General features: G+C 39.6%; 1 protein-coding gene across 2 annotated transcripts; it reads left to right on the forward strand.

The window, feature by feature from the left end:
- Nucleotides 1–762: 762 nt before the first annotated feature.
- Nucleotides 763–25,570, forward strand: OPRK1 (opioid receptor kappa 1). Of its 2 annotated transcripts, none has more exons than XM_066372467.1 (3): nt 763–1,019; nt 21,153–21,505; nt 25,038–25,570. In XM_066372467.1, exons 1-3 carry the CDS (start codon nt 763–765, stop codon nt 25,568–25,570), a joined length of 1,143 nt encoding a protein of 380 aa, XP_066228564.1. The 2 variants fall into 2 exon arrangements, with proteins under 2 accessions (XP_066228564.1, XP_066228565.1); XM_066372468.1 differs by lacking the exon at nt 763–1,019 and adding an exon at nt 19,658–19,679 and having other exon boundaries at nt 21,155–21,505.
- Nucleotides 25,571–26,059: the final 489 nt, after the last annotated feature.

Below are 26,059 nucleotides of genomic sequence, written 5' to 3' on the forward strand. Positions count from 1 at the left end.
GGGCGCGGAGCCGCACCCCCGAGCTGCTGGCTGGTTGTGAGTGAGCAGGGCGGGGCGAGCGCACCATCCGAGCTCGGCGCCCGCGCGCCCCTTGCACCCGCCACGTCCTCGTCGCGTCCTGCCTGGCTGAGCGCCTCCAATCCTGGGAGCCGCTGGCCGAGCCGCGGGTATCACGCTAGGCTGAAAAGGCGCCCTGGGGCAGAACGTCGAGCTGGGGTCTGAGAGCCCGAGCAAGGCTGCGGGTGCGCGGCGACCCTGAGAGCTAAGCAGGACCGGGGAACGCGCGGTTCAGCATCCGCAAAGGGCGACCTCTGGACCTCTCTGCGCGTCTGAGAGCCAGAGGTGAGCTTTGGCTTTTGGAGGCGAAGTCCTTGGGAGCTAGGACACTGTGCTCTAGGTCTCTTGTCCCTAGGGTCTCAGAGTTGTAGTAGCTCTAAGGACCTTTCCACCGGGGGACCCTGCATAGGAAAGGGAGCGGGCATCTCAGGAGTCAGGGAAAAGGAGCGAGAGCTCTCCGCCCCACCCGACGCCTCACCCAGCAGCGCGTCTGTTACCTAGGGTGGCAGCTAGACATCCTTTTCCTTGTTCCGCCCCGGGGACGTGCGGCCGGGGTGGGCATTAGCGGGTCCTGGGTCCCCAACATCACCGGCGCGCTAACCTGGGGGCGGGCAAAGTTTGCCTTTCCAGGTCCAGCCTATTCTCTCGCTCCCGCAGCCCCGCAGGTGCAGCTTTTCCTCACTCTCCACCTGCAGCCACCCAACCATGGAGTTCCCGATTCAGATCTTTCGCGGCGATCAGGGCCCCACCTGCGCTCCGAGCACCTGCCTGCTCCCCAACAGCAGCATTTGGGTCACGAACTGGGCCGAGCTGGACAGCAACAGTAGCGCGGGCTCTGAGGACGCGCCGCTGGATTCCGCGCACATCTCCCCCGTCATCCCGGTCATCATTACCGCGGTCTACTCGTTGGTGTTCGTCGTGGGCTTGGTGGGAAATTCCCTGGTCATGTTCGTGATTATCCGGTGAGCTCGGGGTCCTGGCGCCACAGTGGCGGGAGCCAGGTGGGCGGATCGGGGCCAGCCACCAAGACCAGCAGTGGGGAGCAGCCATGTGTTGGGGACTCTAGTCTGTCTGTGCAGGGCTCCAGAGATTCTCTAAGGGAGGTCTCTTAGACTTGAAAGATTTCCTAGGAGAGTTTTTGGTGAGGGGCTGCGAGATTCACACAGGGCGGCCAGAGGCTCTTGAAGAGGTAAAAGTTATCCCTTTCCCCCAATTCCTCCTGAAAATTGTGCACAGGGTAAGTACCACGGTGTGACACACGGGCAACGTCTTCTGGAAGAAAACTAGTCCATTCGTCTGGGTTTTGCTTGGTTGCCTGTGCCAGTTTGGACCATTTTGTTATTTTTTTTGAAAATATTTCTCTTTTTTTTCATTTATGATTTTAATTTATTGTGTTTACATAGATTCAAGTGTCCCACCGAGTACATCCCCCCACCCCCGTGTTCCCCTCAACTTCCCCCTCCCCCCCCCCATTCCTTCCCCCCTTCCCTGCAGGATTTGCTTTCCTGCTCTCTATAACACTGTGTTATGTATATATAATTTCACCAATCTCTTAAGATTAAATTCAGACCCACAAAATGCGCTGTAGATAATTCAGAATTTCCTGTGATTCATCAGATTAGTGTTATGCTTTATGAAGCAAAAACCAATATAGCATTTAGGGTTGTTGATATCCATACATAGCCTTTTTTTTTAAGTACTGAAATTCTAGTTGTTTAGAATATCAGTGACTTTGTAAATAAGCCATCTAATATTAATCTTCTAAATGTATATGGGTTGTGGAGGTTTTCAAAATTGCTTTGCCTTTTATTTTCCACTGTGAGAAATTGAAGGTTTAATTTTATTGTTCTTTGGTGGAATTAGGTTAAATTCAATAATAAATATCCACCTATCCACATAATGCTAATTATCTGGTAATTGAAGTGATTCTTATTTTGGCCTCTCTCAACAAAGAAAAAGAAAAGAAAAGAAATCCCAACTTTGTCGTGGCTGCCCATTACAAAATATGTGTATTGAGCTTTCTGGGAGACAAAGCTCTGGAGATGCACCTTTGAGAGTAATAAGAAATTTATAATCCTCTGAGAAGTTCCTGTGTAATAAAGTATGCAAGTCACTCTATTTAGGGGCATTGAGAGGATGAGGAACTAATTTTTTAAAATCTTGACTTTAGTTCAAAAATAGGCTTTTTATTTATATGAATTTTAAGAATAATATCTACAGTAGCAGGAGTCTAATTCTCTTGGAAAACCACTGTCACACAAATGTCTTTTATTTTATTTTATTTTTTGGCTTGGGAATGTTATGTAGTTTATCCTTATTCATGCTCTGGAACTAAAAACTATGATTTAAACCTCCAAATATATTTCAAAGCCAGTTTTTTACTTACAGTTAATGTCTGTACCTTGGTACCCTTGGTTTCCATAATTGCTTCTTGCATTTTACAGGAATTCTATCGGTGATGAATAAAGGTTACAGAAGGGGGGGAATATTTTAAAAACAAATTGTTTTTCCAAGTCATTAGTAATTTCAGGCTGCTCTCATTAGAGAGAATATTATAGTAACTAAAAGAAAAGATAGCTGTATTCTGTATTGTAGTTAAAAATTTTTAAAGATTTTTGGTACAGAGGCTGTTTTGTAAAAAGACAAGTGGATACCAAGAAAAAACCCAACTCTGTTTCTACTCATGTTACATCTAAATGCTTGAGTAAAACAAATATAGTTTATTGTCATTTGAAAGAGCACCTGAAGTTTTTGCTTGAGAAGAATTTCTTAGCTTCCCTACAATTTTTTATATGGCCCTGCAGACTAGGATTAAAAAGAATAACAAATCCTAAAATTCTATATATATGTGCAAAGGCAATGAGGAATATTAGACATGTCAAAAAAGAAAAAAAGAATTACTATAGATTTACTAAGATTTGATATATAGAATATATATACTAATCCAGGACTAAATTTGTTAGAAGGGGATAAATTCAGCTAAAAATACAAAAGAACTTAGATAGTTCACATATAACATCACCATTCTTCCACCTCTTTCTAAATTACTTGGATATTAAATTTACTAATAAGTGAAAAATGAGGAGTTATACTGTATTGTCATCCTGGAATGCTAACCTATTGAAATGATAGTTCTCTTAAATCTAGACCTAAGAGGACTATGGAGTATTTAGAATTTGTTTAGACTGATATATAGCCAAAGAATTGAAAAATAAAACCTCAGAAGAAAAGTTAGTGGACTTGGGTTTAATTGGCTCAGATGAATAAAGGACAGAAGATTGGAGAGGGTGGCATCAAGAGGGTCCTGGAATTTTGTCAGAACTGAAAGCAGAATCTAAGTGTGGATTAAAATGCACTGTTTACAACTGATGTTGTAATGAGGGCTGAGCAACATTGCTGGAAAATATGGAGGCTCACTTTTGAGAAGAACGCTATCTTAGTAAACATGAAGAAGGGTCCTGGTATAGTTCAGTTATCTAAGAACTCATTCTGGAGATGGAATTTGGATGCTCACATGTGGCATTGACTGTTTTTTTACCTGCCTTACAAATTAAAGTTTCAACTGTTTACATCATGTAATGTGTGTGATCTGCCACAATTCCCGATTATTAGAGCACATTAACCTTTCACTGAAAAAAACCTTAAAATTTGTTGTTCCAACCTTCCCTCCCTCCAGGTTTTGTGGTTTGTGGCCTTGGGGTGGGAAGTTCTTCCTCAGCCTTTGGTCCATGTCCTTATGTCTTACCAATACTACGTGCCCGTGGGTGTGACACTGAGGATCCAACCTTGTGTCCTCTTCACCTGTACTCCTGCCCACATCCCAGACCTTGCCAGGCAGCCCCATCTCTAACATCTTAAACATCCGTTCTCCTACCCTTATTACAAATTCCCACACAGACAGCTGTCTTTTCCTTAGCAAAAATAATTAAAATTTAATGAGCACTTAAGATATGCTAAGCTGGTGAAGCTACCTCCTTTGTGTGAATTATTTTATTTAATCTTCACAGCCATAAGTATATTAACATGACTACTTAACATATAATGAAACTAAAACAATGAAAGATTAAATAAACTAAGGTCACACCTTGCTAACTTCTGGGGTTAGAATGATCCCAGAAGCCTGACCCCATATCCTGTGCTTTGAGTTATTCCGTTTTTCATTTTCCACTATGCCACTTCTACTAACATTGGGATACCTTCTTACAGGGCAGTTATTCATCTTCTCCCAGACTATTTCTTCTTTCTTACCTAGCCTAGACCCCAGGAGCCTTAACTTCATCCTCTATCAATAATATACTCAATCACCTTGCCTTTTTTATCTTTTGCTACTGTCTTCCACCAAATCATAATCCTATATCAAGCCCATAACCTTTCTTTTTCCTATACCCAGCTAACTGAATGCTGCTGAATAAAATCAACTTTATCTTTGTCAGGGCAGCAGTTTTTCTTTGTCTCTCTCCTATTTTCCAGAAGAAATCAATTCCTTTTACCATTTCCCGTTTAAAAAATCCCTAACTTAGTTGGTACTAATTCCCAAGCATTCTTATCTGACCATATTCTCCTCATGGTAAGCAAATGATCTTCACTGCAATACTAGCGTCCAGATGCTAGGACCACTCCTTCTCTTACTTACATGCATTAGCAGCTATCCTTCCCTCATTCCCTTTCAGCTGAGTTGAAGAGTTCCCATTCTTTCATTCCAGGCAAATCCTGCTCCTTTGTTTTGAACTTCCATTTCCCACTCTTTCCTGGCCTCTTTACCATATCGGTGGTTACCTATTTTCTACACTATCTGTAGTCTCTCTTTCCACTGCTTTTGTCTTTAAGCACCTAGACATACTTAAATATCTCTCATTTTAGAAATAATCAATGCCCATGAACCTTCCATTTTTCTGAGTTCCCTTAGCTAATATCTTTTATCCTCTTGTCTGTCATAGGTCAACTTCTTGGAGGAATAATTCCTACTCTTTTTTTTTTTTTTATATAATTTTATTTCTTTAATGGGGTGACATCAATAAATCAGGATACATATATTCAAAGATAACAAGTCCAGGTTATCTTGTCGTTCAATTATGTTGCATACCCACCACCCAAAGTCAGATTGTCCTCTGTCACCTTCTATCTTGTTTTCTTTGTGCCCCTCCCCACCCCCTATCCCTCTCCCATTCCCCCCTCCCCCCCCCCCCGTAACCACCACACTCTTATAAATGTCTCTTAGTTTCACTATTATGTCCCACCTACGTATGGAATAATACAGTTCCTGTTTTTTTCTGATTTACTTATTTCGCTTCGTATCATGTTATCAAGATCCCACCATTTTGCTGTAAACGTTCCGATGTCATCATTTCTTATGGCTGAGTAGTATTCCATAGTGTATATGTGCCACATCTTCTTTATCCAGTCGTCTATTGATGGGCTTTTTGGTTGTTTCCATGTCCTGGCCACCTGTTCATTGTAGCGAACTATTTTGTGAGTACTTTTGCACTCCATCGTCCTTTGCTACTGTTAATCTCCATCTTCTCCCCCTCTTTCTTTTTGTTGTTGTCACAGTTTAAATTTGGTTTTATTGTGTTCTTCTTGGAGCTTTCACTTGTGGCTCTGTTTTTTTTTGTTCTTTGTATCTGATTGGAGAACCCCCTTTAGTAATTCCTGGAGTGGGGGTTTTCTGATGATAAATTCCCTCATCTTTTCTGTATCTGTGAATGTTTTTATTTCTCCTTCATATTTGAAGGATAGCTTTGATGGGTATAGTATTCGTGGCTGAAAGTTCCTCTCTTTCAGGACTTTAAATATTGGGGTCCATTCTCTTCTAGCTTGTAGAGTTTCTGCTGAGAAATCTGATGATAATCTAATGGGCCTTCCTTTATATGTTGTATTCTTCTTTTCCCTGGCTGCCTTGAGAATTTTTTCTTTGCTGTTGGTTTGTGTCAATTTCATTATGATATGCCTTGGAGTAGGTTTGTTGGGGTTAAGAAAACTTGGAGTTCTGTTTGCTTCTTGAACTTGAGGCTTTAGTTCTTTCCACAGGCTTGGGAAGTTCTCATCTATTATTTGTTTGAGTATGTTCTCCATTCCATTTTCTCTCTCTTCTCCCTCTGATATACCTATTATTCTTATGTTATTCTTTTTGATGGAGTCAGATAATTCTTGTAGGGCTATCTCATTTTTTTTAATTTTTGAGTCTCTTTCTTCTTCTCTCTGTTGTGCCTCAAGTTGCTTGTCTTCTATTTCACTAATCCTCTCTTCTATCTGACCTGTTCTATTAGCTAAGCTTGTTACTTCGTTTTTCAGCTCGTGAATTGAGTTTTTCATCTCTGTTTGATTTGTTTTTATAGTTTCAATTTCCTTGGACATATATTCTTTGTGTTCATTGAGTTGTTTTCTGAGCTCCCTAAATTGCCTTTCTGTGTTTTCTTGTATATCTCGGAGGATTTTTAGGATTTCTATCTTGAATTCTCTGTCATTTAGCTCCAAGGTTTCCAATATATTAAATTTTTTCTCCATAGATTTTTCCTCATCTAGCTGTGTTACCTCTCTTTCTTTTGTATCCATGATATTCGATTTTCTCTTCCTTAATGGCATCTGAGGGTGGTTTTGTTGATAGTATTAATGAGATTTAATAAAGAATAAAAAGTTTAAAAAAATAATAAAAAAAATCGAAAAAAGTTGTGTTTTTTAAAAAAAAAATTAATAATGAAATAAAGAAAAAAAAATAAAATAAAAATTAAAAAAAAAAAAAAAAAAAAAAAAAAAAAAAAAAGGAAATTATTCCACCCCTCCTTTTTTTCTCTCCTCTCCTCTCCCCTCTTTCTTGATAAAATCTTGTGGTGGACTGTGAATTATAACAAACAATGCCTGCGATGGAGGGCCTGAATTGGGGAAAAGTAATAAAGGGGCAAACAAAAAAAAAAAAAAAAGAAAAAAGAAGAGAGAAAAAAAAAAAAAAGAGCGTATGGACCCACAAAAAGCAAATAAGGAAAAATTTTGGGTCAAGAATAAAATGATTTGCTTTTAGGTGTTGGTTGTCTAAGAGTTATGATGAGAGGATTAAGAGGAAAACGGAAAAATGGGGGGACAAATAAAAAAATTACTATTGTATTTAGTGGAACAAGAACTAGATAATATGGAGAGCCAGGGATGGGAGCACTGCTAGTGAGTTAAAAAGGTGAAGTAAAAACCCCCCAGAATGCCACAAACATAAGTTTGAGTCCCAGATAAGATAATTTGTTTGTTATTGAGGTTTGAGTGAGAGGAGATGTAAAGGAGAAAGGAAGAAACTAATATAGAGGGAGAAAAGAAAGAGAGAGAGAGAGAAAAAAAGAGGGAACCACTAAAAGAAGAAAAAAGAAAGGAGAGAGAGAGAGAGAGAGAGTTAAGGGTTTTGGAGTGCAACCCTCATAGAGAGAAAGGAAGAGAAGAGAAAAGATAATGGGAGATGTAACACTTATGGGTAGTGTAGTTCAAGGAGAGGAGAGAGTAAGACTGGTAGAGAGTTAATCGGCCAAATTGGAGGAGGAAAAAAAAAGTATCAAGAATGAAGATAAGAGAAACAAACGAACAAATATAATAAAATGGGATAGGTTATAAAGTCTGCAGATTATTCTTGATTTTGAGAGGTTATCTTCTTGCTTTTTCTTTTCTCTCCCTCTTCCTGGTCGGTGACTCTGTACTCCGGGTTTTGCCCCTTTGCCACGCTCAGGTGGAGGTTTGCAGTTGATAAGTCTCTATGGCAATGTCATGTATAGTGCTTTAGTCTCGTTGGCAGTCTAGGCTATTAGCATTTATAGGCTCCAACAGTGAGAGAGTCCGTGTTCCTAGAGCCTTTCTCCTAGTCTTTCCTTCCTCAATTAGTAGCCTGATAATCCAGCTATGGGGTTGCTGCTGCCTCTGCCTGGATAGTAAGAGGCTCAAAGAGCTGGCAACTCCCCACTCTATTTCCACTCAGCACAGGGCTCTGGGTAAGGCTCAGTCAGTCAGAGCTGGTAGCATAATCAGGCGGGCTTTCCGGCCATTCAAAGACCTCTGGCTCTGCCACTCTGTCCAGTAACACAAGCGGACGCCCACTTCCGGGGCGCTTGGAGGAAACTCTCACTCACTGGCTGCGTGCGCAGACCAGGATATCCGGCCAGCAGTCTCACGCTCTGAGTGAAACCCCCAACCGCAGGGTAAAGTTGCAGCGTTGGAATTGAGTCTCGCTCCGTCCCCGTGCGCGGCTTTTGCAAGGCGCTGGGGCGGCCCGAGATTCCGCTTTGGCCCACACAAAGGCCCCTGACTCTGCCCCTCTGTGCGATAACACGGGCGCGTACAGCCAAGGCACTCGGAGGAATCGCTCACTTCTTATCTGCGCGCGCAAACCAGGATATGAGGCCGGCCGCTTTCCCTCTGAGTGAAACACCCTCCGGCAAGGAAAATCTCCACCATTGGAATTAGTTCTCACTCCCTCCCGTGCGTGGCTTTCCCAGGGCGCTGGGGCTGCCCAGAGACTCTGCCCTCGGCCCACAGAAAGGCCTCTGACCCTGCCTCTCCGTGAGGCAACACGGGCACTGACTCCCGGGGCCTAGGAAGAAATCTCTCGCCCACTAACTGCGCACCAGTCAGGAGACCGGGTAAAATGGCCGTGCCGCTTGTCTTTCTTTGTTTGGGTTTGGCGCGAGTGTTAGCTTGTATTGCCCGGGTTGCCACAGGATCAGATTTTCCTCGGCTTGGATCTCCGTGCCACAGCCTGGTTCGGCCGTTTGTTTCGCGGCCTGGATGTATTCACCCCCTTTGCCCGCCTCAGTTTCTATATTCACAGTTACCAGAGAAAGCCGCCCTGTTTAGGTTAGTGAGGAAGGCGGAGCATTTCTTACTCCCTATTTCCTTCGGGGTTTGGTTATATATTTAGCCAATTTTTCACGCAATCATACCTTTGGGTGTATTGCGAAGCATCTGGAAGCTCCAAGTATAGGTTTTTCTGTTTCTGGTTGAAGATCTTGTTGAGTTTTGGGGGAGATTTATCGGTATCGCTTCCTACCCCGCCATTACTCTGACGTCACCCAATTCCTACTCTTAATTTTCCTGTCTAATGCAGGTTCCTCAGCTCAGTGCACTTATATTCTCTCCATGACATAGCACTCACATTTTTTTAAAATGAATACTCTTTTATTATTTTATTTTATTCATTCATTTTAGAGAGGAGAGGGAGAGAGAGAGAGAGAGAGAGAAGGAGGGAAGGAGCAGGAAGCATCAACTCCCATATGTGCCTTGACCAGGTGAGCTCAGGGTTTCAAACCAGCGACCTCAGTGTTTCCAGGTCAACGCTTTATCCACTGCGCCACCGCAGGTCAGACATCACTCCATTTCAGATGCTCACATTAGGCTGTTTATCACTTGATTTCTATGGAGATTTGGAATGCTTAACCAATCTTACATTTCTCACTTCCTCCAACAGCATCTTGTCCTTGACTTCCTTATAGATTCTTTAGGTTTCTCTTCAGTCTCCATTACAGATTCCTCTTCCTCTGGTGTTTCTTAGTCATATTTTCCAGAGCCTTCTTAGTTCTCTTCAGTTCTTACTTGGCTTACTCTCTGCATTAGGCAGTTTTCCACTAGAGAAGCAGATCTAGTAGAGGATGTACATGTTAAGAGTAACATGTACAAGGAATTGGCTTACATGCAAGGAATTGGCTTACATGATTGTAGAGCTGGCTAGGCAAGTCTAGAACCCATAAAGCAGATACCAAGAAAGGCAGGATGTCATCCCCAGGGGGAATTTTGTCTATCTCAGGGAAGCCTTAGCTGTACTCTTAAAGCCTTTCAACAGTTTTGATCTGGCCCACCAGATTGGGATAACATCTCTTGTTTAAAGTCAACTGATTATGGACTTTGACCGCATCTACAAAACACCTTTACAGCAATACCTAGGTGAATATTTGACTGAATATTATGGGGGCATAGTCTGGAGAAGATGGTACATCAAACTGACCATCAGACTCTTTCTTTATTTTTTTTTTTTTGTATTTTTCTGAAGTGAGAAGCAGTGAGGCAGAGAGACAGACTCAGGCATGCACCCAACCAGGATCCACCTGGCAAGCCCTCCAGGGGATGATGCTCTCCTATCTGGGGCATTGCTCTGTTGCAACTGGAGCCATTCTAGCACCTGAAGCAGAGGACATTGAGCCATCCTCAGTACCTGAGCCAACTCTGCTCCAATGGAGCCTTGGCTGTGAGACGGGAAGAGAGAGATAGAGAAGAAGGAGAGAGAGGGAAGGGTGGAAAAGTAGATGGGTGCATCTCCTGTGTGCCCTGGCCAAGAATCAACCCCAGGACTTCCACATGCCGGATTGATGCTCTACCACTGAGCCAGCTGGTCAGGGCTCACCATCAGACTCCTAATGGTATCATCCATTCCTCTAGCTAGCCATACATTCAGGTAAATTCTGACCAATACTAAATCCATGAATCTCTCTCCTAGGTATTCTTATCTAACTGCAGACTCAGTTGGCTGACTTCCTTCTAGATGGCTCTATATGATTATCTTGCAGGTACCTCGGGTTTCTAGAGAATCTGCATGTATTAACTTGTAAGGGCTGCTATAACAAAGTACCACAGACCAGGTGGCTTAAATAACACATTTATTTTTTCATACTGCTGGAGACTAGAAGTCTATGATCAAGACATTAGCAGGGTTGGTTTCTTCTGAGGCATCTCACCTTGGCTTGCAGGTGGCTGTTTTCTCTTTGTGTCTTCCTATTGTCTTCCCTCTGGGTGTGTCAGTGTCCTAAATTTCTCTTCACATAAGGACACCAGTAAAACTGGATGAAAGGATATCTTAAGAGCCCGTTTTACCTTAATTTTATCTCATTTTACCACTTTAAATGCTCTTCCTTCCCATACAGTCACATTCTGAGGAGCAGGGCTTAGAACTTGAACACATGAATTTGGGGGCTACATAATTCATCTCTAAACACTGCCTATTCTCTTCCTGTTGTACTTAAGAGAACACTGTCCTCAAGCTTCAGTATTCATGATAATATATATTTTCTTTTAATTTATAGAAAATCTTTACCTGACTCAGTCTGGGCCTCATGGTTGAACCTGTGCCAGTCTGACCAAAACCATGTGGCTGTAACCAAATTGAAGAAGTATGGGAGAAATGGGGTGGCCCAATCAGAGTGTCTGCTATAGTGCCTGCCCTTTTTTCCTTCCCAGCTATTTTATTCCTTCTCTCTTAAGTATTATTGCAGTTTATGTGCACACATATTCCATAGTCTCTCAAATGTCAAGATAGTGTATCTTAGATAATATCATCAAGCTACACCTAGAGGAGAATTAGAGAAAAGTCAGAGATATGTTGTATAATTAGACATATGTTGTTCCCTATTATTTAACATCAGTCTTACCTTAGGCTTTGGTTTAAAAAATGTGTTTGGTTTATCCTGAATTCTCTTTCTTGGGATCAACATTAAACATTTCCTTTAAGGCAAGAATAGCAAAGATAACTTAAGAAGTTATTTACAAAAGAGCCTGTCTTACATTTCTCAAAGTAATTTTATCATTTGACAAGCTCCAAAAAGAGAAAATTGATTTTATTGCAAGTGTTTATGTGGATTAGCTATTTTCTTCTCTGTGGGACATGTGATTGCAGATGAAGTACAAATCCTTGTGGAACTGTTTCAGATATGAGAGACTAAATAGCACCCCCCTACACACACACAAATAAAAGAAAAAAAGAAAACAAATTTTGTGATTAGTATAGAGCTCCTAAACCCTAACAAACTCCAGAAAAAGTTGTAGGCTCCATGATTACTTCTTGATTATCTTGACTTTACAAGATGACAGGTTTTCCTGGTGCCTGTCTTAAAATTACTTCCAGGGGGAACTTATTTCTTGCTGGGAGATGATAGAGCTTCTCCATTTTCATTCAGCTTCATCTCCTGAGCAACAGGATCTTTATGTGAATTGTGCAGTTGGCACCTCTTTTTCTCCCCATTAATTTATGAATACACTTGATTGTAACCCTGGGAAGCTCTGTGCTCAGCTAAAAATCTGAAATTATATGGCTGCAAGACAGGCCAAGCCTGTTTGAACAAAAGATCATTTCAGAATAACATTTATTTATTCCTCAACAGAAAACCAATCAATAGATTTTGTTTGTTTCTTTCTTTCTTTGGAAGGGGTGCTGGCTTATGACTTAGATTAGGAAAATTTATATAGGAAGAATATAGATTTTAAGAGTGGACAAAATATTGCAAAAGGCTTGCTGACCAAGCAAGTTAGAATTTACATAAAAGATAAGAAAATATAAAACATAGTGAATTGAGATTTTTCAAAGGAATTGGTCTACAGATAGGCAAGGAAGCCATTAGATTAAAATGGCCAGAGGTGAGCATTTAAAAGTCAGCTATACAATAGAAACAATTTTCTGAGTTCCTGTTGAGCTCATTAACTTACTATTAACTCATTTAACAAAACTCGATGTTGCTTTCCACCTAGTGAAGAGCTCACTTCCTCTGACAGAGGACAGAGCAGACGGGAACTTGTGTTACCTCTCTGCCAGGACCTTTTGGTCTACCTTAGCTAGGTCAGTTTTTAGTATAAAAGTGGAAAAATAATTTAAGATATCTACGTACATATCCAGGCGGCTGTACACTAGGAAACAACCCTTCAGTCATTTGAGATTTGTAGTTTTCCAGTAGTGTTATTGGCCTCTCTAAGCACACTACATACAAAGTTGAATTTACTTAAACATTGTTCTGAAAATCAGGTCCCTGACTACAGGCAGAATGAGCAGTTCCTGGGGTACTGGCTATTTCAGTAAAATTACTACTTTGACATTCCCCTTCTTCCCCTGTCCCCACCACTGACCTGTTTAAGGTGTGATGTTATGCATATTCACTACTCTGGCTATGTGTCACTACTTGCCCAGTGACTGCAGTCTCCACAGTTGTACTCAGGGACATACTTTACTTCTTAATTCTCTTTCTAGTTTTTGCTCTTTGTATGGGAGATTAATTCTGGGGAAACGAAGGGGCTTGATGTCTTTGGGAATATGACTCCTTTAAAATACTATAAATTGAAGCAATTTTAAAGTCAGATCACTGGAGATACAATAACTAAATTTCCCTTCTTTTTGTAAAATTAATAAGCTACTTCCCTTTAGGAAAGAACCATTATTTCAATAGTAAATAGTTCAAAATGACAGAGAACAAATTAATTTCAAGATAAACTGAAGGTATCTGCAGGACGTAACGAAGCACACTTGTTATGTTTTCAAATTAATTCTTCTGAGAATTCACATCAGTACAGCCATCATTATTTTTCACCATTTTAAACATAAAATCTAGAAAGTCATATGTCTGCAAAACATGCCCAGGAAAGAGAGTAAATTATGCTTGTTGTTGACAATGAAGAGAAAAGAGTGCTGAAACTTGTCTTTCACTATGCTAGTCTTCCACTGTTGGTTAAAAGGATTGCATTTTTTCAGGGACTGCAGACTTTTCCTCCTGCTGAATCTGGTGTTTGGGGATCTTCAGATTCCTAGTGCAGCTCTAACATTGTAAATTAAAGTCTGGCTTGTAGGTATTTATTGTTTTTATTATATTGGAACTATAGTTTGATGGCTACTCAGAAGGCTCAGATTTTAGTTCCCCTGTCTCATGAATTGGTGGTTTCAGGCAAGTAACTTTCTCTTTACTCAGTTTCCTCACCTGAAAAATGTGTACTGCCTTTAGAAAAATTCAAACACCATAATGTACATGAGCATTTGTCCATTGAGGGGCAGTATGCTAATGTTTTACATCAGTATTACCTTCTGAACCATGCCCTGTTTCTTCATGTCAAATGTTATGTGCCCTCATGACACAGATGTGACCACACTAATCAGAATGTTTTCAATTTTTAGCTAATGGATGTGGCAGAATTCTAAGAATCACATTATTTCTCTGATAAAACTTCTGACTCCTTAAGAAGCTTTGGAATGACAGTTATGAATTCCTTTATTTATTAGAAATGACTCTCAGAAAACCCGAGAATCATATTCAGAAAAAAATGGGGGAATTTTTATCTTCTGGGATTGTGATATGGATGATCAGAACTGTAGCAGATAATTAATAATAATAGTAACAACAATAACAACAACAGCAGTAACATCAATAATAACAACAGCAATAGTAGCAATGATGACAATGACAGCTGGCATTCACTGAGCAATTATCAAGTACCAAGTACTGTGCTAAGTAATTGGTACTTAGCCATCAAGATCATAGATTTCTCATACTGTTATAAAGTTAAAAAGGAGCTTCTGATTAATTAATCATTATTTAAATTGGAAAAAAACACACTTGGACAATACACTTTAATAGCAAGGCAAGATAATAATCCAAGAATGATCTCCCTGTATGTCATCTGAGCACACAGCTGGCACATGGAAAGGGCCCTGAGACCACTGTGTCACAAGCTCAACATTCTTACCACTGGTACCTATTTCTTGGGTGACAAGTGTAACACTTTCCCAGAAACCTTGTCTGGAGACATTGATTCCTCATAGCTCATAAGATAACTTTGTCCCCTTTGCCATCACACAAGGGTATATGGTTACCAAATTAAAAGCTCTAGAACTCTGTAAAAAAAACTTACTCAAAACAAGGTCTTGAGTAAGGGAGCATTTTTAACTCCTAGAGACACCCTCTGCCATATTGACTGATGGCTCCCACTCTCAGTTCCCTAGTTGACCCCTCTTTTTGGCCTGCTCCACCATCTCTCCTTATACACCAGACTGTCATTTTCAGGTTTGTAACACTGTCAAGTTTAGTGAGGGTAGCCCACAGACTTTGCTCTTTTAGTGCCATATGTTCCTGTGGTGTGTGTGCTAAAAAGTGCAACCACTTGCTTCCAGCCCACTTCCAACTTCTCCACATAAGTCCCAACTCCCCCCAGCCCCCAGATGGTGCCATTTCACTTGAAATACTTGTGAATTTTTGTAAAGCAGTGTGGATGAAGTGGAAAATATTTTCATATCCTATCATAGTAAGAAAGCTTACTTGTGTTTTTTTCAACTGTGGATATACAGTGACTGGAAGGACTACTGTTTCATTTTGGATTATATACAAACAATACCCAACAGCATAACCAGACTATGGTTTAGGGTGAGGGCATTGTCTTATAATCATTACTTATGGGATCCAGTCCAGTGTAGTCCAGAAAAGACTGTCAATAAATATTTGTTGAAATCATGTTTATTTATTATTTTAAATTATGCCTGTTATTTCTCCATTTTCTGGTGTTGTAGGGTTATAAACATGTGTCTTTCAGAAATGTGTAAGAGGGGCCTGCCTTCCTGCCCCTTTCAGATCCTCCCACTGAATTCCTGCCTCTGCTAACACTAGACAGATTACTTACCTGAGTCTGTCTTAAGCTATATTTGAGAAAAGACGTAAATCTTTAGTTAACCTGAAAGAGAGTTGTGAGAATCAAATAAGATACATGGAAGTAAAAATATTGAGTTTCATAAAATACAGTGCTGGGAAGAGTAAGAATGGGGAAGCTGGGATTAGACCTCTGGGTTTGAATTCCTGCCATGCTCTTCATAACTATATAACTTTGGGAAATTTACAGAATAGGGAATCCTACAGAATTTATAGAATAGGAATACTGATATTTACCACACAGAGTGACGGTGAGGACTAAATGGAATACAGCATGTGGAATGCAGAGCAGACTGCCTGACACAGGGAGTGTTTTAAAATAAATGGTGATTATTATTGTTGTCATTATTATGAACCTTCTCAAAATAGGAAGGTGATGCTATGACATTGGGATGTTATCAGATCCAAGGCTCTCCACAGCAGGAGAGCACAGGGACCTCTCTAAGTCCTTTGTAGCTCACATGAGTGATTGGCTGAGCTTGTTAAAATTAGTGTAATTTGTAGACATTTTTGTTGTGGGTGCATCTGTATTCTGAGATCTGATGACAGAATTTAAATTCTTTATAACTTGTTAAGAAATTTCATGCATCCATTTGTTATAAATATTTTTTGAAAAGCCAAGAGCAAGTTACCATTCAACATTTTATAATTACTTAAAAATGTACATTATATTCTTTTTTTTTTTTTTTTTTTTTTTCATTTTTCTGAAGCTGGAAACGGGGAGAGACAGTCAGACAGACTCCCGCATGCGCCCGACCGGGATCCACCCAGCACGCCCACCAGGGGCTACGCTCTGCCCACCAGGGGGCGATAATCTGACCATCCTGGGCGTCGCCATGTTGCGACCAGAGCCACTCTAGCGCCTGAGGCAAGAGGCCACAGAGCCATCCCCAGTGCCCGGGCCATCTTTGCTCCAGTGGAGCCTTGGCTGCGGGAGGGGAAGAGAGAGACAGAGAGGAAAGCACGGCGGAGGGGTGGAGAAGCAAATGGGCGCTTCTCCTGTGTGCCCTGGCCGGGAATCGAACCCGGGTCCTCCGCACGCTAGGCCGACGCTCTACCGCTGAGCCAACCGGCCAGGGCCATTATATTCTTATATTATATTATATTCTGCTCACAAAAATTAGGGACTATTTTATTGCTTCATATTTATTTTGAAATATCCCCTAATTTTTGTGAGCATTAGATGATATTATATTAACCATATCATACCATAACATTCTATTCTTCTTCTTCAAATGTGTAAGATTCTGGGCTTCATTTTTACTCTTATCCTTTATATTCAAACTAAGTTAGGAAATACAACCATGGGCCTTAAGAATAACCTATGTTCCTCTCTGCTTCCAGTAGTAACAGGTGGCTTTCACCCACATAAGAGAGAAAAGAGGAGTTGGGGAACATGAAATAAATTATACATATTCTCCAGATTATGTGCATGCTTCTAATTATTTCAGGAATTTTATAAAATAGGCATTCTATTTCTCATTTTATAATTGGGAAACTGTAGTTCAGAGTTTTTAGTGACTTCTCCAAAGTTTATCATATGGAAGGAAAAAATGACTAGAACTCACATCTGCCTAAGCTTGTAAGGCAGAGATCAGTCTAATTTTATAAAGAAAAAAAGAGAATGCCAGAAAAACTATATGAAAATAAAAAAAGTCAAAGATATTGCCTGCTAAAATCTTTGCTAATATTTGGGCTCTGGGGGAAAAAGTTGAAGAAGTAAAAGGTGAGTTGGTAAGATGCAGTATTTAAACATAAAACCATATTTTTAAGAAGAAACTATTTGAATAGATAGCGTTTCAGTCTTGTGAGTTAGAAATATTTGACTCTGTTTCAGTAAATATACCATATTTTCCCATTATAAGATATACTCTTTTTCGAAAAATTTGGGGTCTAAAAACTGGGTGTGTCTTATAGTTGTAGAGGTTTATACTTGCATTTTCTGCTTTTTTTGCGCTTGTTTTTTTTTTGTTTTGTTTTGTTTTGTTTTTGTTTTTTGTTTTTTGTATTTTTCTGAAGCTGGAAACAGGGAGGTAGTCAGACAGACTCCGGCATGTGCCCGACTGGGATCCACCCGGCACACCCACCAGGGGGTGATGCTCTGCCCATCTGGGGCGTCGCTCTGTTACAACCAGAGCCATTCTGGCACTTGAGGCAGAGGCCACAGAGCCATCCTCAGAGCCAGAGCCAACTTTGCTCCAATGGAGCCTTGGCTGTGGGAGGGGAAGAGAGAGACAGAGAGGAAGGAGAGGGGGAGGGGTGGAGAAGCAGATGGGCGCCTCTCCTGTGTGCCCTGGCCGGGAATTGAACCCGGGACTTCCACATGCCAGGCCGACGCTCTACCACTGAGCCAACCGGCCAGGGCCTTGTTTGTTTTGTTTTTTTTTTAATTTTTTTAAATTTTTTTTATTATTTTTTATTTTTGACAGAGACAGAGAGTTAGAGAGAGGGACAGATGGAGATAGACAGGAAAGGAGAGAGATGAGAAGCATCAGTTCTTTGTTATGGTACCTTAGTAGTTCATTGATTGCTTTCTCATATGTGCCTTGACCAGGGGACTCCAGCAGAGCGAGTGACCCCTTGCTCAAGGCAGCAACCCTGCACTCAAGCCAGTGACCTCGGGGTTTCGAACATGGGTCCTCAGCATCCCAATCCAATGCTCTGTCCACTGCACCACCTCCTGGTCAGGCTTTTGCACTTGTTTTTGCAATCACTGTTGTAGATTATTTTACTTTCATTTCCTGCTTTTTTGTGCTTGTTGTCTTTGCACTCATTGTTTTGCACTTGTTACCGGTATATTGTTAGGTTATGTTTTGCCACATTCTGCATAGAAATGGTTTAGAAAAGATTTTTGTACAGTGCTGAATTGAAGTTAAAAGTGATCCAGTTTACAAAAGTAAATGGAAATCATGCTGCTAAATGTAAGTTTGGTCCAACGCCAACTGAGAAATCAATCCAAGACTGGCTACAGGAAGAAGAAACCCTACTGAAAATGCCAGAGCAGAAGAAGATCACAAGAGGCAAGTCAGAAAAATGGCCTGATTTAGAGAGGGATTAAAGATATGGGTTGAAGAGCAAAGAGCAATTGGAATTCCTTTCTCCACAAAGATGGTTCAGCATGAGGCAAGAAGAATTGCTGAGGAAAAAGAATGTTCTGATTTCAAAGGTGGACACAATTGATAAATCAGGTTCATGAAATGGAATGGACTAAGCATGCGTACACACACCAGACTCGCCCAAAAGATGCGTGAAAGCTATGAGCAGAATGGCATTCCTTGTTAGAAGACACATCAGTTTGAGTTGGGACAGATTGCAAATATGAATGAAGTCCCCCTTCAATTTGATGTCCCAATTTACAGAACTGTTGATAAGGGGGTAAAAACTGTAACTGTGAAGACAAGTGGACATGAAAAGAGTCATGATATAGTTGTTCTAGCTTGTGCCAAGAGAACAAAACTGCCTCCTATGCTGATTTTTAAACGCAAAACAATGCCAAAGAAGACATTCCTCAAGGAGTGATTGTCCACGTTCATGACAAGGGTTGGATGGATCAAGATGGGATGAAGATCTGGTTTGAGAAAGTTTGGAAAAGGAAACCAGGTGGGCTCTTACACAAACCTGCCCTATTGGTGCTTGATCAGTTCAGGGCACACATAACAAAAAACACAAAGAAGATTGCTGCAGAGCAAAAAACAAAACTTGCCATCATACCTGGAGGCTTGACATCCTAGTTCCAACCACTTGATGTCAGCATTAACAAACCCTTCAAAGCTACCATGAGAGATGAATGGAGCCAATGGATGAAGTTTTCTGGAGACAATTTTATACCAACCAAAAGAGTGATGAAACCAACTGTAGGAGAAGTTTGTACCTGAGTGAAAATATCCTGGGATAATATCAAGATTGAGATCATTGTCATGTCATTTAAGAAGTGTGTTATTTCAAATGCCATAGATGGAACTGAGGATGAGGCAATATATGAATGCAGTGATTCATCATCAGACACAAATGAGGACAAGCTAATGGATGGAAGTTTTGACAGTGATGAGGACTTGTATTAATTTTATGATGACTAAAAAACTTGAGTTCAATAATTTTATATAATACATTTTTTTTTTCAAATTTTGGGCCCCAAAATTAAGGTGCATCTTATACATGGGAGCATCTAATACAGGGGGAAATATGGTACTTGTTTAGTTATCTATGCATTTATAAAACCTATGCTCTGAGCATTGACTTTGCACATTTACTCACTTCTAAAGCCTGTGGGCCATTTAAAAATATTTGAGTAAAAACTATAAAGCAAAGCATATTTTTAAATCAACTTCTCCACTTTCCAGATTAAAGTGCTGGTTAGTCAATAGAGTATCAAAATGGAAACCAAAAATTATTGAAGTCTAGTACCAGTTCTTATAATGCCTCATCCAAGCACAAATACATTTCCTAACAAGAAGAGAAATGAGGAATAAAATATTGAGGATTGGATGGGGGACCTTGAGAAACTGAGACTGAAGTGTGATTCTGTGTGTCAGATATTTTAAATCAGGCCATCTACTACCTTTATCTTATGTATTGCCAGTTCAGTTTTATTAACCTTTTTTAACAGAAGCTGAAACCCAGAAAAATCTTATACTGAGTTCAGATTCAGGATTATCTTACTTCATATTAGAACATACTATTTTTAATGGGAACCAAGGTTGTTCTATAATTTTATGGTAAAAGAGGTTTCTCATGTGGAAATTTATGTTTTGAATGACACCAACACAGTGATCAATGATGTAGAGCCAAAACAGAAGTGGTTTTCCATAAAAAAGCTCCTTTGAAATGACCTTTAATAAAAATCATCACCATAACATTGAGGAAGACTGGCTCTTTGAAGGTTCACGGGGCATGGCTGAATTAATTGTGATAAAGTCTGCAAATCAGAAATGTGTAGAACGTAATTAACATACAGAGTTTTTCCAACATATGTTAGCTTGTTGCCTCTGAAAATCTGCTGATAGTTTGGAACATTTCATGCCCTATAAATCCCTGAGGAAACATCCTAAGTAAAAGAATTTTCTTAATTTGGTTTTAGCTGAAAATGGAATTGTTCTAAATTTCATGTTGTAATGAAAAGAATAATTTGGGCTTAAAGGCAATCTTTCTGACCTACTTTGAAAATTACTCTTCCCTCAGTTGGAAGATGAAACAAATTATGTGCTTGAAAACTAACCTAAAATGGAAGTAAAGAAAAACAATTCTTATCTATTTACATTACATTTAGTTATATGACGTTTAAGGGGAGAACTCAGACTGCTCTGTTTACATAATGCATTGAAAATGAAAAACCAGTGCACAGTGACAAACAAAAATCAACAGTTAGTTGTATTTTAGCCAGTCTGTTGAAAAGAGCTACACTATGTATATTCACCTATTTATCTCTGCTGTTTTCTTAACCTGTTAATTTTTAATTTAAATGTATTTTTTTTGCACAAAGCACTAGAATAAAAGCTAAATTCAGAACTTTTTGCCCATTTTTATACTAACCCTAAAGTCTAGAATAGTTCTTTTTCTAATAGACACTCAATAATACATAAAGAATAAGTGAATGAAAAACAAATTTAATAACCCAAAAGTTTTTTGCAAGCACATTTACCTCATGGATTTGACATAAAATGAAGGGAAATTATCTTGTTTCTGGTTTTTTAGATACACTAAAATGAAGACAGCGACTAACATTTATATATTTAATCTGGCTCTGGCGGATGCTTTAGTTACTACAACCATGCCCTTCCAAAGCACAGTTTATCTGATGAATTCCTGGCCATTTGGGGATGTGCTGTGCAAGATAGTCATTTCCATCGACTACTACAACATGTTTACCAGTATATTCACCTTGACCATGATGAGTGTAGATCGATACATTGCTGTGTGCCACCCTGTCAAGGCATTGGACTTTCGCACACCCTTGAAGGCGAAGATCATCAATATCTGTATTTGGCTCCTGTCTTCATCTGTTGGCATATCTGCAATTGTTCTTGGAGGAACCAAAGTCAGAGAAGGTAAGGAGGCATTTTTATTTCATTTTTTAAAACATAACTTCTAATGAAACGAACTTAATTTGGGAGTGATTAGGACACACATCTAGGAGAAAAGTCAAAAGACAATAGAAATAGAATGCCTAAATCCATGGAAGATAAGAAATAAAACAAATTTGTGTTTATTTTCACATTTAAACACAAGATGAGATAATGACATTACCTGAACACAGAACCCCTCCTACCTCCTATACTGCTCACAAACATTAGGGGATATTTCAAAATGAATATGAAGCTATAAATATATAATTTTTGTGAGCAGTATGTTTTGGAAGTGCTATGAGAATCTGGAGGGATAAAGCTAAAAGTAAAAAAACCACAGGCCTATGGATTTTTGAGATACAATTCCATTGTATTCTGTCAATTCTGAGATACAACTCCTAGCTCCTCCTCTTTCTCCTACAAAGGGCCAGGTTATTATTAAAGACATACTGCTCTTTTCCTTCTTCTTAGTAGTTTATCACTCGAGCTCTAGCTTAACAGCTACATATTGCTGTAGGCCATTCAAAATCAGGTTCACTGATGGATGGTAGAGCAGATGACCAGACCATTAAATTTTGTATGTATTAGTTCTTACCTCATGCCAACAAGATACTTGATGTTTTTCCTTTACTTCTAGGACAGTGGTTCTCACCTTGGGCTGCACATTGAAACTACTTGCATACTTTAGAAAATAATACTGCCTGGATACCACCCTGCAGTGTTTGGTTCAACTGACCTGAGGCATAGTCTCTGTGCCAAGACTGTTAAAATCTTCCCAGACTGATCCTGACCTGCAACTATGTTGAGAACTACTGTTTTAGGAGTTTTGCTTTACTAGTAAAAAATAAAAGAGTGAAAATATATTTGGTCTTAATAGAAACTCCTGGAGAAAGGGGAGTAAACAACCATTTTGGACTTTGTTATTAACTGCCTTAGCAGTTGTCTAAATGTGACAATGTGTTAAGAATGTTTATGGTACCTATGAGTACAGATAATTGAATATGACTTTCTAGGTCATAGTGAAAGAGCAGATGCTAAAATCATAGCTTATCTTGCATGGTACACATTTTTTTTAATGGAGCATAATTTTTTTTTATTCTGACGCTATGAAATGAATTTCCAGCATAGCCACTGCAAATGTTAAGAAAGGCAAAATTTAAGAAATGCAAACTTTGTCAAAGAAGAGTATTTATATAAGATTATTTACATACAGGATTTTGTTTCTACAGATGTAGAACAAATAGAAATAAAATTGAAAGAAACTAAGCTTTAGGTGTTTAAACATAATTACTTTGATATAAGAGGAGATGCTGCATATATACTATTATGAACTTGAAAGAATAGGCTAAATAATAAAAGAAGATGGATGATTTTTCCCAGAGAAAAGTAAAGAGTTTATTTTTATATTTCATGTTATTCTTGTAAACTTAACCACTACCCTCCTCTAATCTTTGTCAGAAAATGACATCCTAGAAGAAATGGATTTCAATTAAGTTTTTGAAAGAGAAAATGAAGATAGTTATGAGTTTTCCAGGAAGGACTTTCTGTAGATGAATGTGTGCTGATGCAATGGAAGAAAAGATCCACCAGTGTAGACAGAAGATTCATTTATTCAGCAAATAGAGGAAAAAATGGGAGAAAACTGAAGTGGTCTTGTCAAAGGGCTCTATGCTTTCTTTGTGTCTTTATTTTCTGAAGCTGATTTTGTTCACATGATAAGAAATCGTCTCTAGAACATTTTGGTGTTTTCCATCACACATATGTCAAGAGTCCTGGATGACCAAGAGAAGTGTGTTTTGTGTTTAGATAATTTCTGTAGACCAATCAGAGCTGAGTGGTGTTAGTAGTTCATAGTGTTGTTTGTGGAGAATGCTTACTGAAAGGAATCGGCCATTAATTGCACTAAAGTTCAGAAAACATTACTAATAAAACTTGTTTCACTATTTAAACCCACTCTTGGTACTTTTCAAGCATATTTTTCCAATGTCAGAAGAAAATATTTTCATTATTAAAATAGCACTCAATATTGCTCACAATTACTTTACCCATAAGGAAGTATCAGTACAAAAAGAGTTTTGCCTGCCCTGGCCGGTTGGCTCAGTGGTAGAGCATTGGCCTGGCGTGCAGGAGTCCCAGGTTTGATTCCCGGCCAGGGCACACAGGAGAAGCGCCCATCTGCTTCTCCGCCCCTCCCCCTCTCCTTCTTCTCTGTCTCTCTCTTCCCCTCCCGCAGCCAAGGTTCCATTGGAGCAAAGTTGGCCCAGGCCCTGAAGATGGCTCCATAGCCTCTGCCTCAGGCGCTGGAATGGCTCTGGTCGCAACAGAGCAATGCCCCAGATGGGCAGAGCATCGCCCCCTGGTGGGCATGCTGGTTGGATCCTGGTCGGGTGCGTGCGGGTATCTGTCTGACTGCCTCCCCATTTCCAACTTCAGAAAAATACACACACACACACACACACACACAAAAAGAGTTTGCCTGCTTTGTGCTATATGGCTTCTCAGAGACAAGAGGAAAAAATGTGGGCTGGCTGATGCTTGGGGAAGAGGAGAGCTCTGGAGGGGTGAGCAGATCCACAATGAAAGCATTAAAAAGGTACTTATCTTGCTTGGGTCTCTGCTCTTTCTGATCTCCGTCCTTTGTAATATTATGGTCACTCCCCCCAAAAAATACTCTCCATTAAAAAAAAGCAGGGCAAATATAGCAGTTTTCTTAAGTTACCACATAACAATATTTGTTTTATGTTACATAGTCAATGTTGGTAAAAATGAAAAATGTGTCTGATTTATGAATTTCCTTGATGATGATGATGATTCTCTTCCTCCCCTTTCCTTCTTTTAAATTTTTCTCCTTCTCCACCTTCTTTTTTTCTTTCTCCAAAACTTTATTTATGTTTCAACAATATCCTTAATCACTAGGGTCACCATTGGTTCCATTAAATCATAATACCTGGATCATATAAGACAGATTTCATTTTTACTGACCTATTTAATGATTCTTATAAACCAGTTAGTGTTTTTAGGACAAGTCGCCTGTTGTTAAATTAAATGACTGGTTTGCAATATTTAGTCATTTATTACAAATAAATACTAGCTTTTATTACCAGAACCTTGGGTCTGGGAGAAACTTAAATAAATGGAAATGCAAATATGAGCTCATATTTGAATGAACAGTTTAACTGTTGTGAAAGTAATCAATGTCAAACCAGTCTCCACAACTAGATAATTCATACTGATGGCTAATTTAATTTATTCTGTAGTTTAGTGTATGTTAGTAATAAATGGTGATTTACTGGTTCCATGTTCCATAATAGGATGGTTAATATACATGGCATTTACTCTTTTATTTTTTTATATTTATTCTTAATTAAATAATCTGCTTCAGGTAATGTCATCTCAGTATAAATTAGACCTTTGCAACCAAAATTATTAACATTTACATTTAAAACACTTTGCAGCCATGGTAATTATAATTTTCTTTTTGTGGTTTTGTTTGTTTTGTTCACATGTCTCGCAGACATGGACACCATTGAGTGCTCCTTGCAGTTCCCGGATGACGATTACTCCTGGTGGGATCTCTTCATGAAGATCTGCGTCTTTGTATTTGCTTTTGTGATCCCTGTCATCATTATCATTATCTGCTACACCCTGATGATCCTGCGCTTAAAGAGCGTCCGACTCCTTTCTGGCTCTCGAGAGAAAGATCGCAACCTCCGTCGAATAACCAGGCTTGTCCTGGTGGTGGTTGCAGTCTTTATCATCTGCTGGACTCCCATTCACATTTTCATCCTTGTGGAGGCTCTGGGGAGCACTTCTCACAGCACAGCTGCCCTCTCCAGCTATTACTTCTGTATCGCCTTAGGGTATACCAACAGCAGCCTGAACCCCATTCTCTATGCCTTTCTTGATGAAAATTTTAAGCGGTGTTTCAGGGACTTCTGCTTTCCAATTAAGATGAGGATGGAAGGGCAGAGCACTACTAGAGTCAGAAATATGGTTCAGGATCCTGCTTACATGAGGGATGCTGATGGGATAAATAAACCAGTATGACTAGTCGTGGAAATGTCTTCTTATAGTTCTCCAGGAAGAGAAGAGTTAAATGATCTAGGTTTAACTCAGATTACTACTGCAGTCTGAGATGAAAAAGTGGGATTTCTAACAAAATTTTAGGAATCTCATGGTTTAAAGTCATAAATAAAGCTGCATTAGTGATCCAGGTCAGTGGAATTATCAAGACTTATGGGATTGAGTACCAAAGGTTCGAATAAGCAGATACAGCCCCTCGGTAGTACAGGGAAGCAAGGATGGCTCCCAGGTCCTTTGATGAACAAGAAACAAGCATTTTTCTTCTGGTTACCTATATTTTATTCAGGACATAACTGCTGTGGCTTTCCTATGCAATATGTTTTCAGAAGTTCCATTTAGAAAACAAAAACAAACAAACAAAAAACCACATTGGTTTTAGAGTTTAGTGGGCATCCAATCCAGGTGCTTAACACTGACAGTAACAACCTCAGTAAGAATGATAACCATTTCCAT

This window comes from Saccopteryx leptura, chromosome 3 (genome assembly GCF_036850995.1).
Source record: "Saccopteryx leptura isolate mSacLep1 chromosome 3, mSacLep1_pri_phased_curated, whole genome shotgun sequence".
Lineage (NCBI taxonomy): Eukaryota > Metazoa > Chordata > Mammalia > Chiroptera > Emballonuridae > Saccopteryx > Saccopteryx leptura.

What these genes read in the sequence shown, in the direction of transcription:
- OPRK1 (XM_066372467.1), top strand. Translation starts at nt 763, where the DNA reads ATGGAGTTCCCGATTCAGATCTTTCGCGGCGATCAGGGCCCCACCTGC. An exon ending in GTCATGTTCGTGATTATCCG is followed by an intron (nt 1,020 to 21,152) that starts GTGAGCTCGGGG and finishes CTGGTTTTTTAG; the next exon opens with ATACACTAAAATGAAGACAG. An exon ending in AGGAACCAAAGTCAGAGAAG is followed by an intron (nt 21,506 to 25,037) that starts GTAAGGAGGCAT and finishes CATGTCTCGCAG; the next exon opens with ACATGGACACCATTGAGTGC.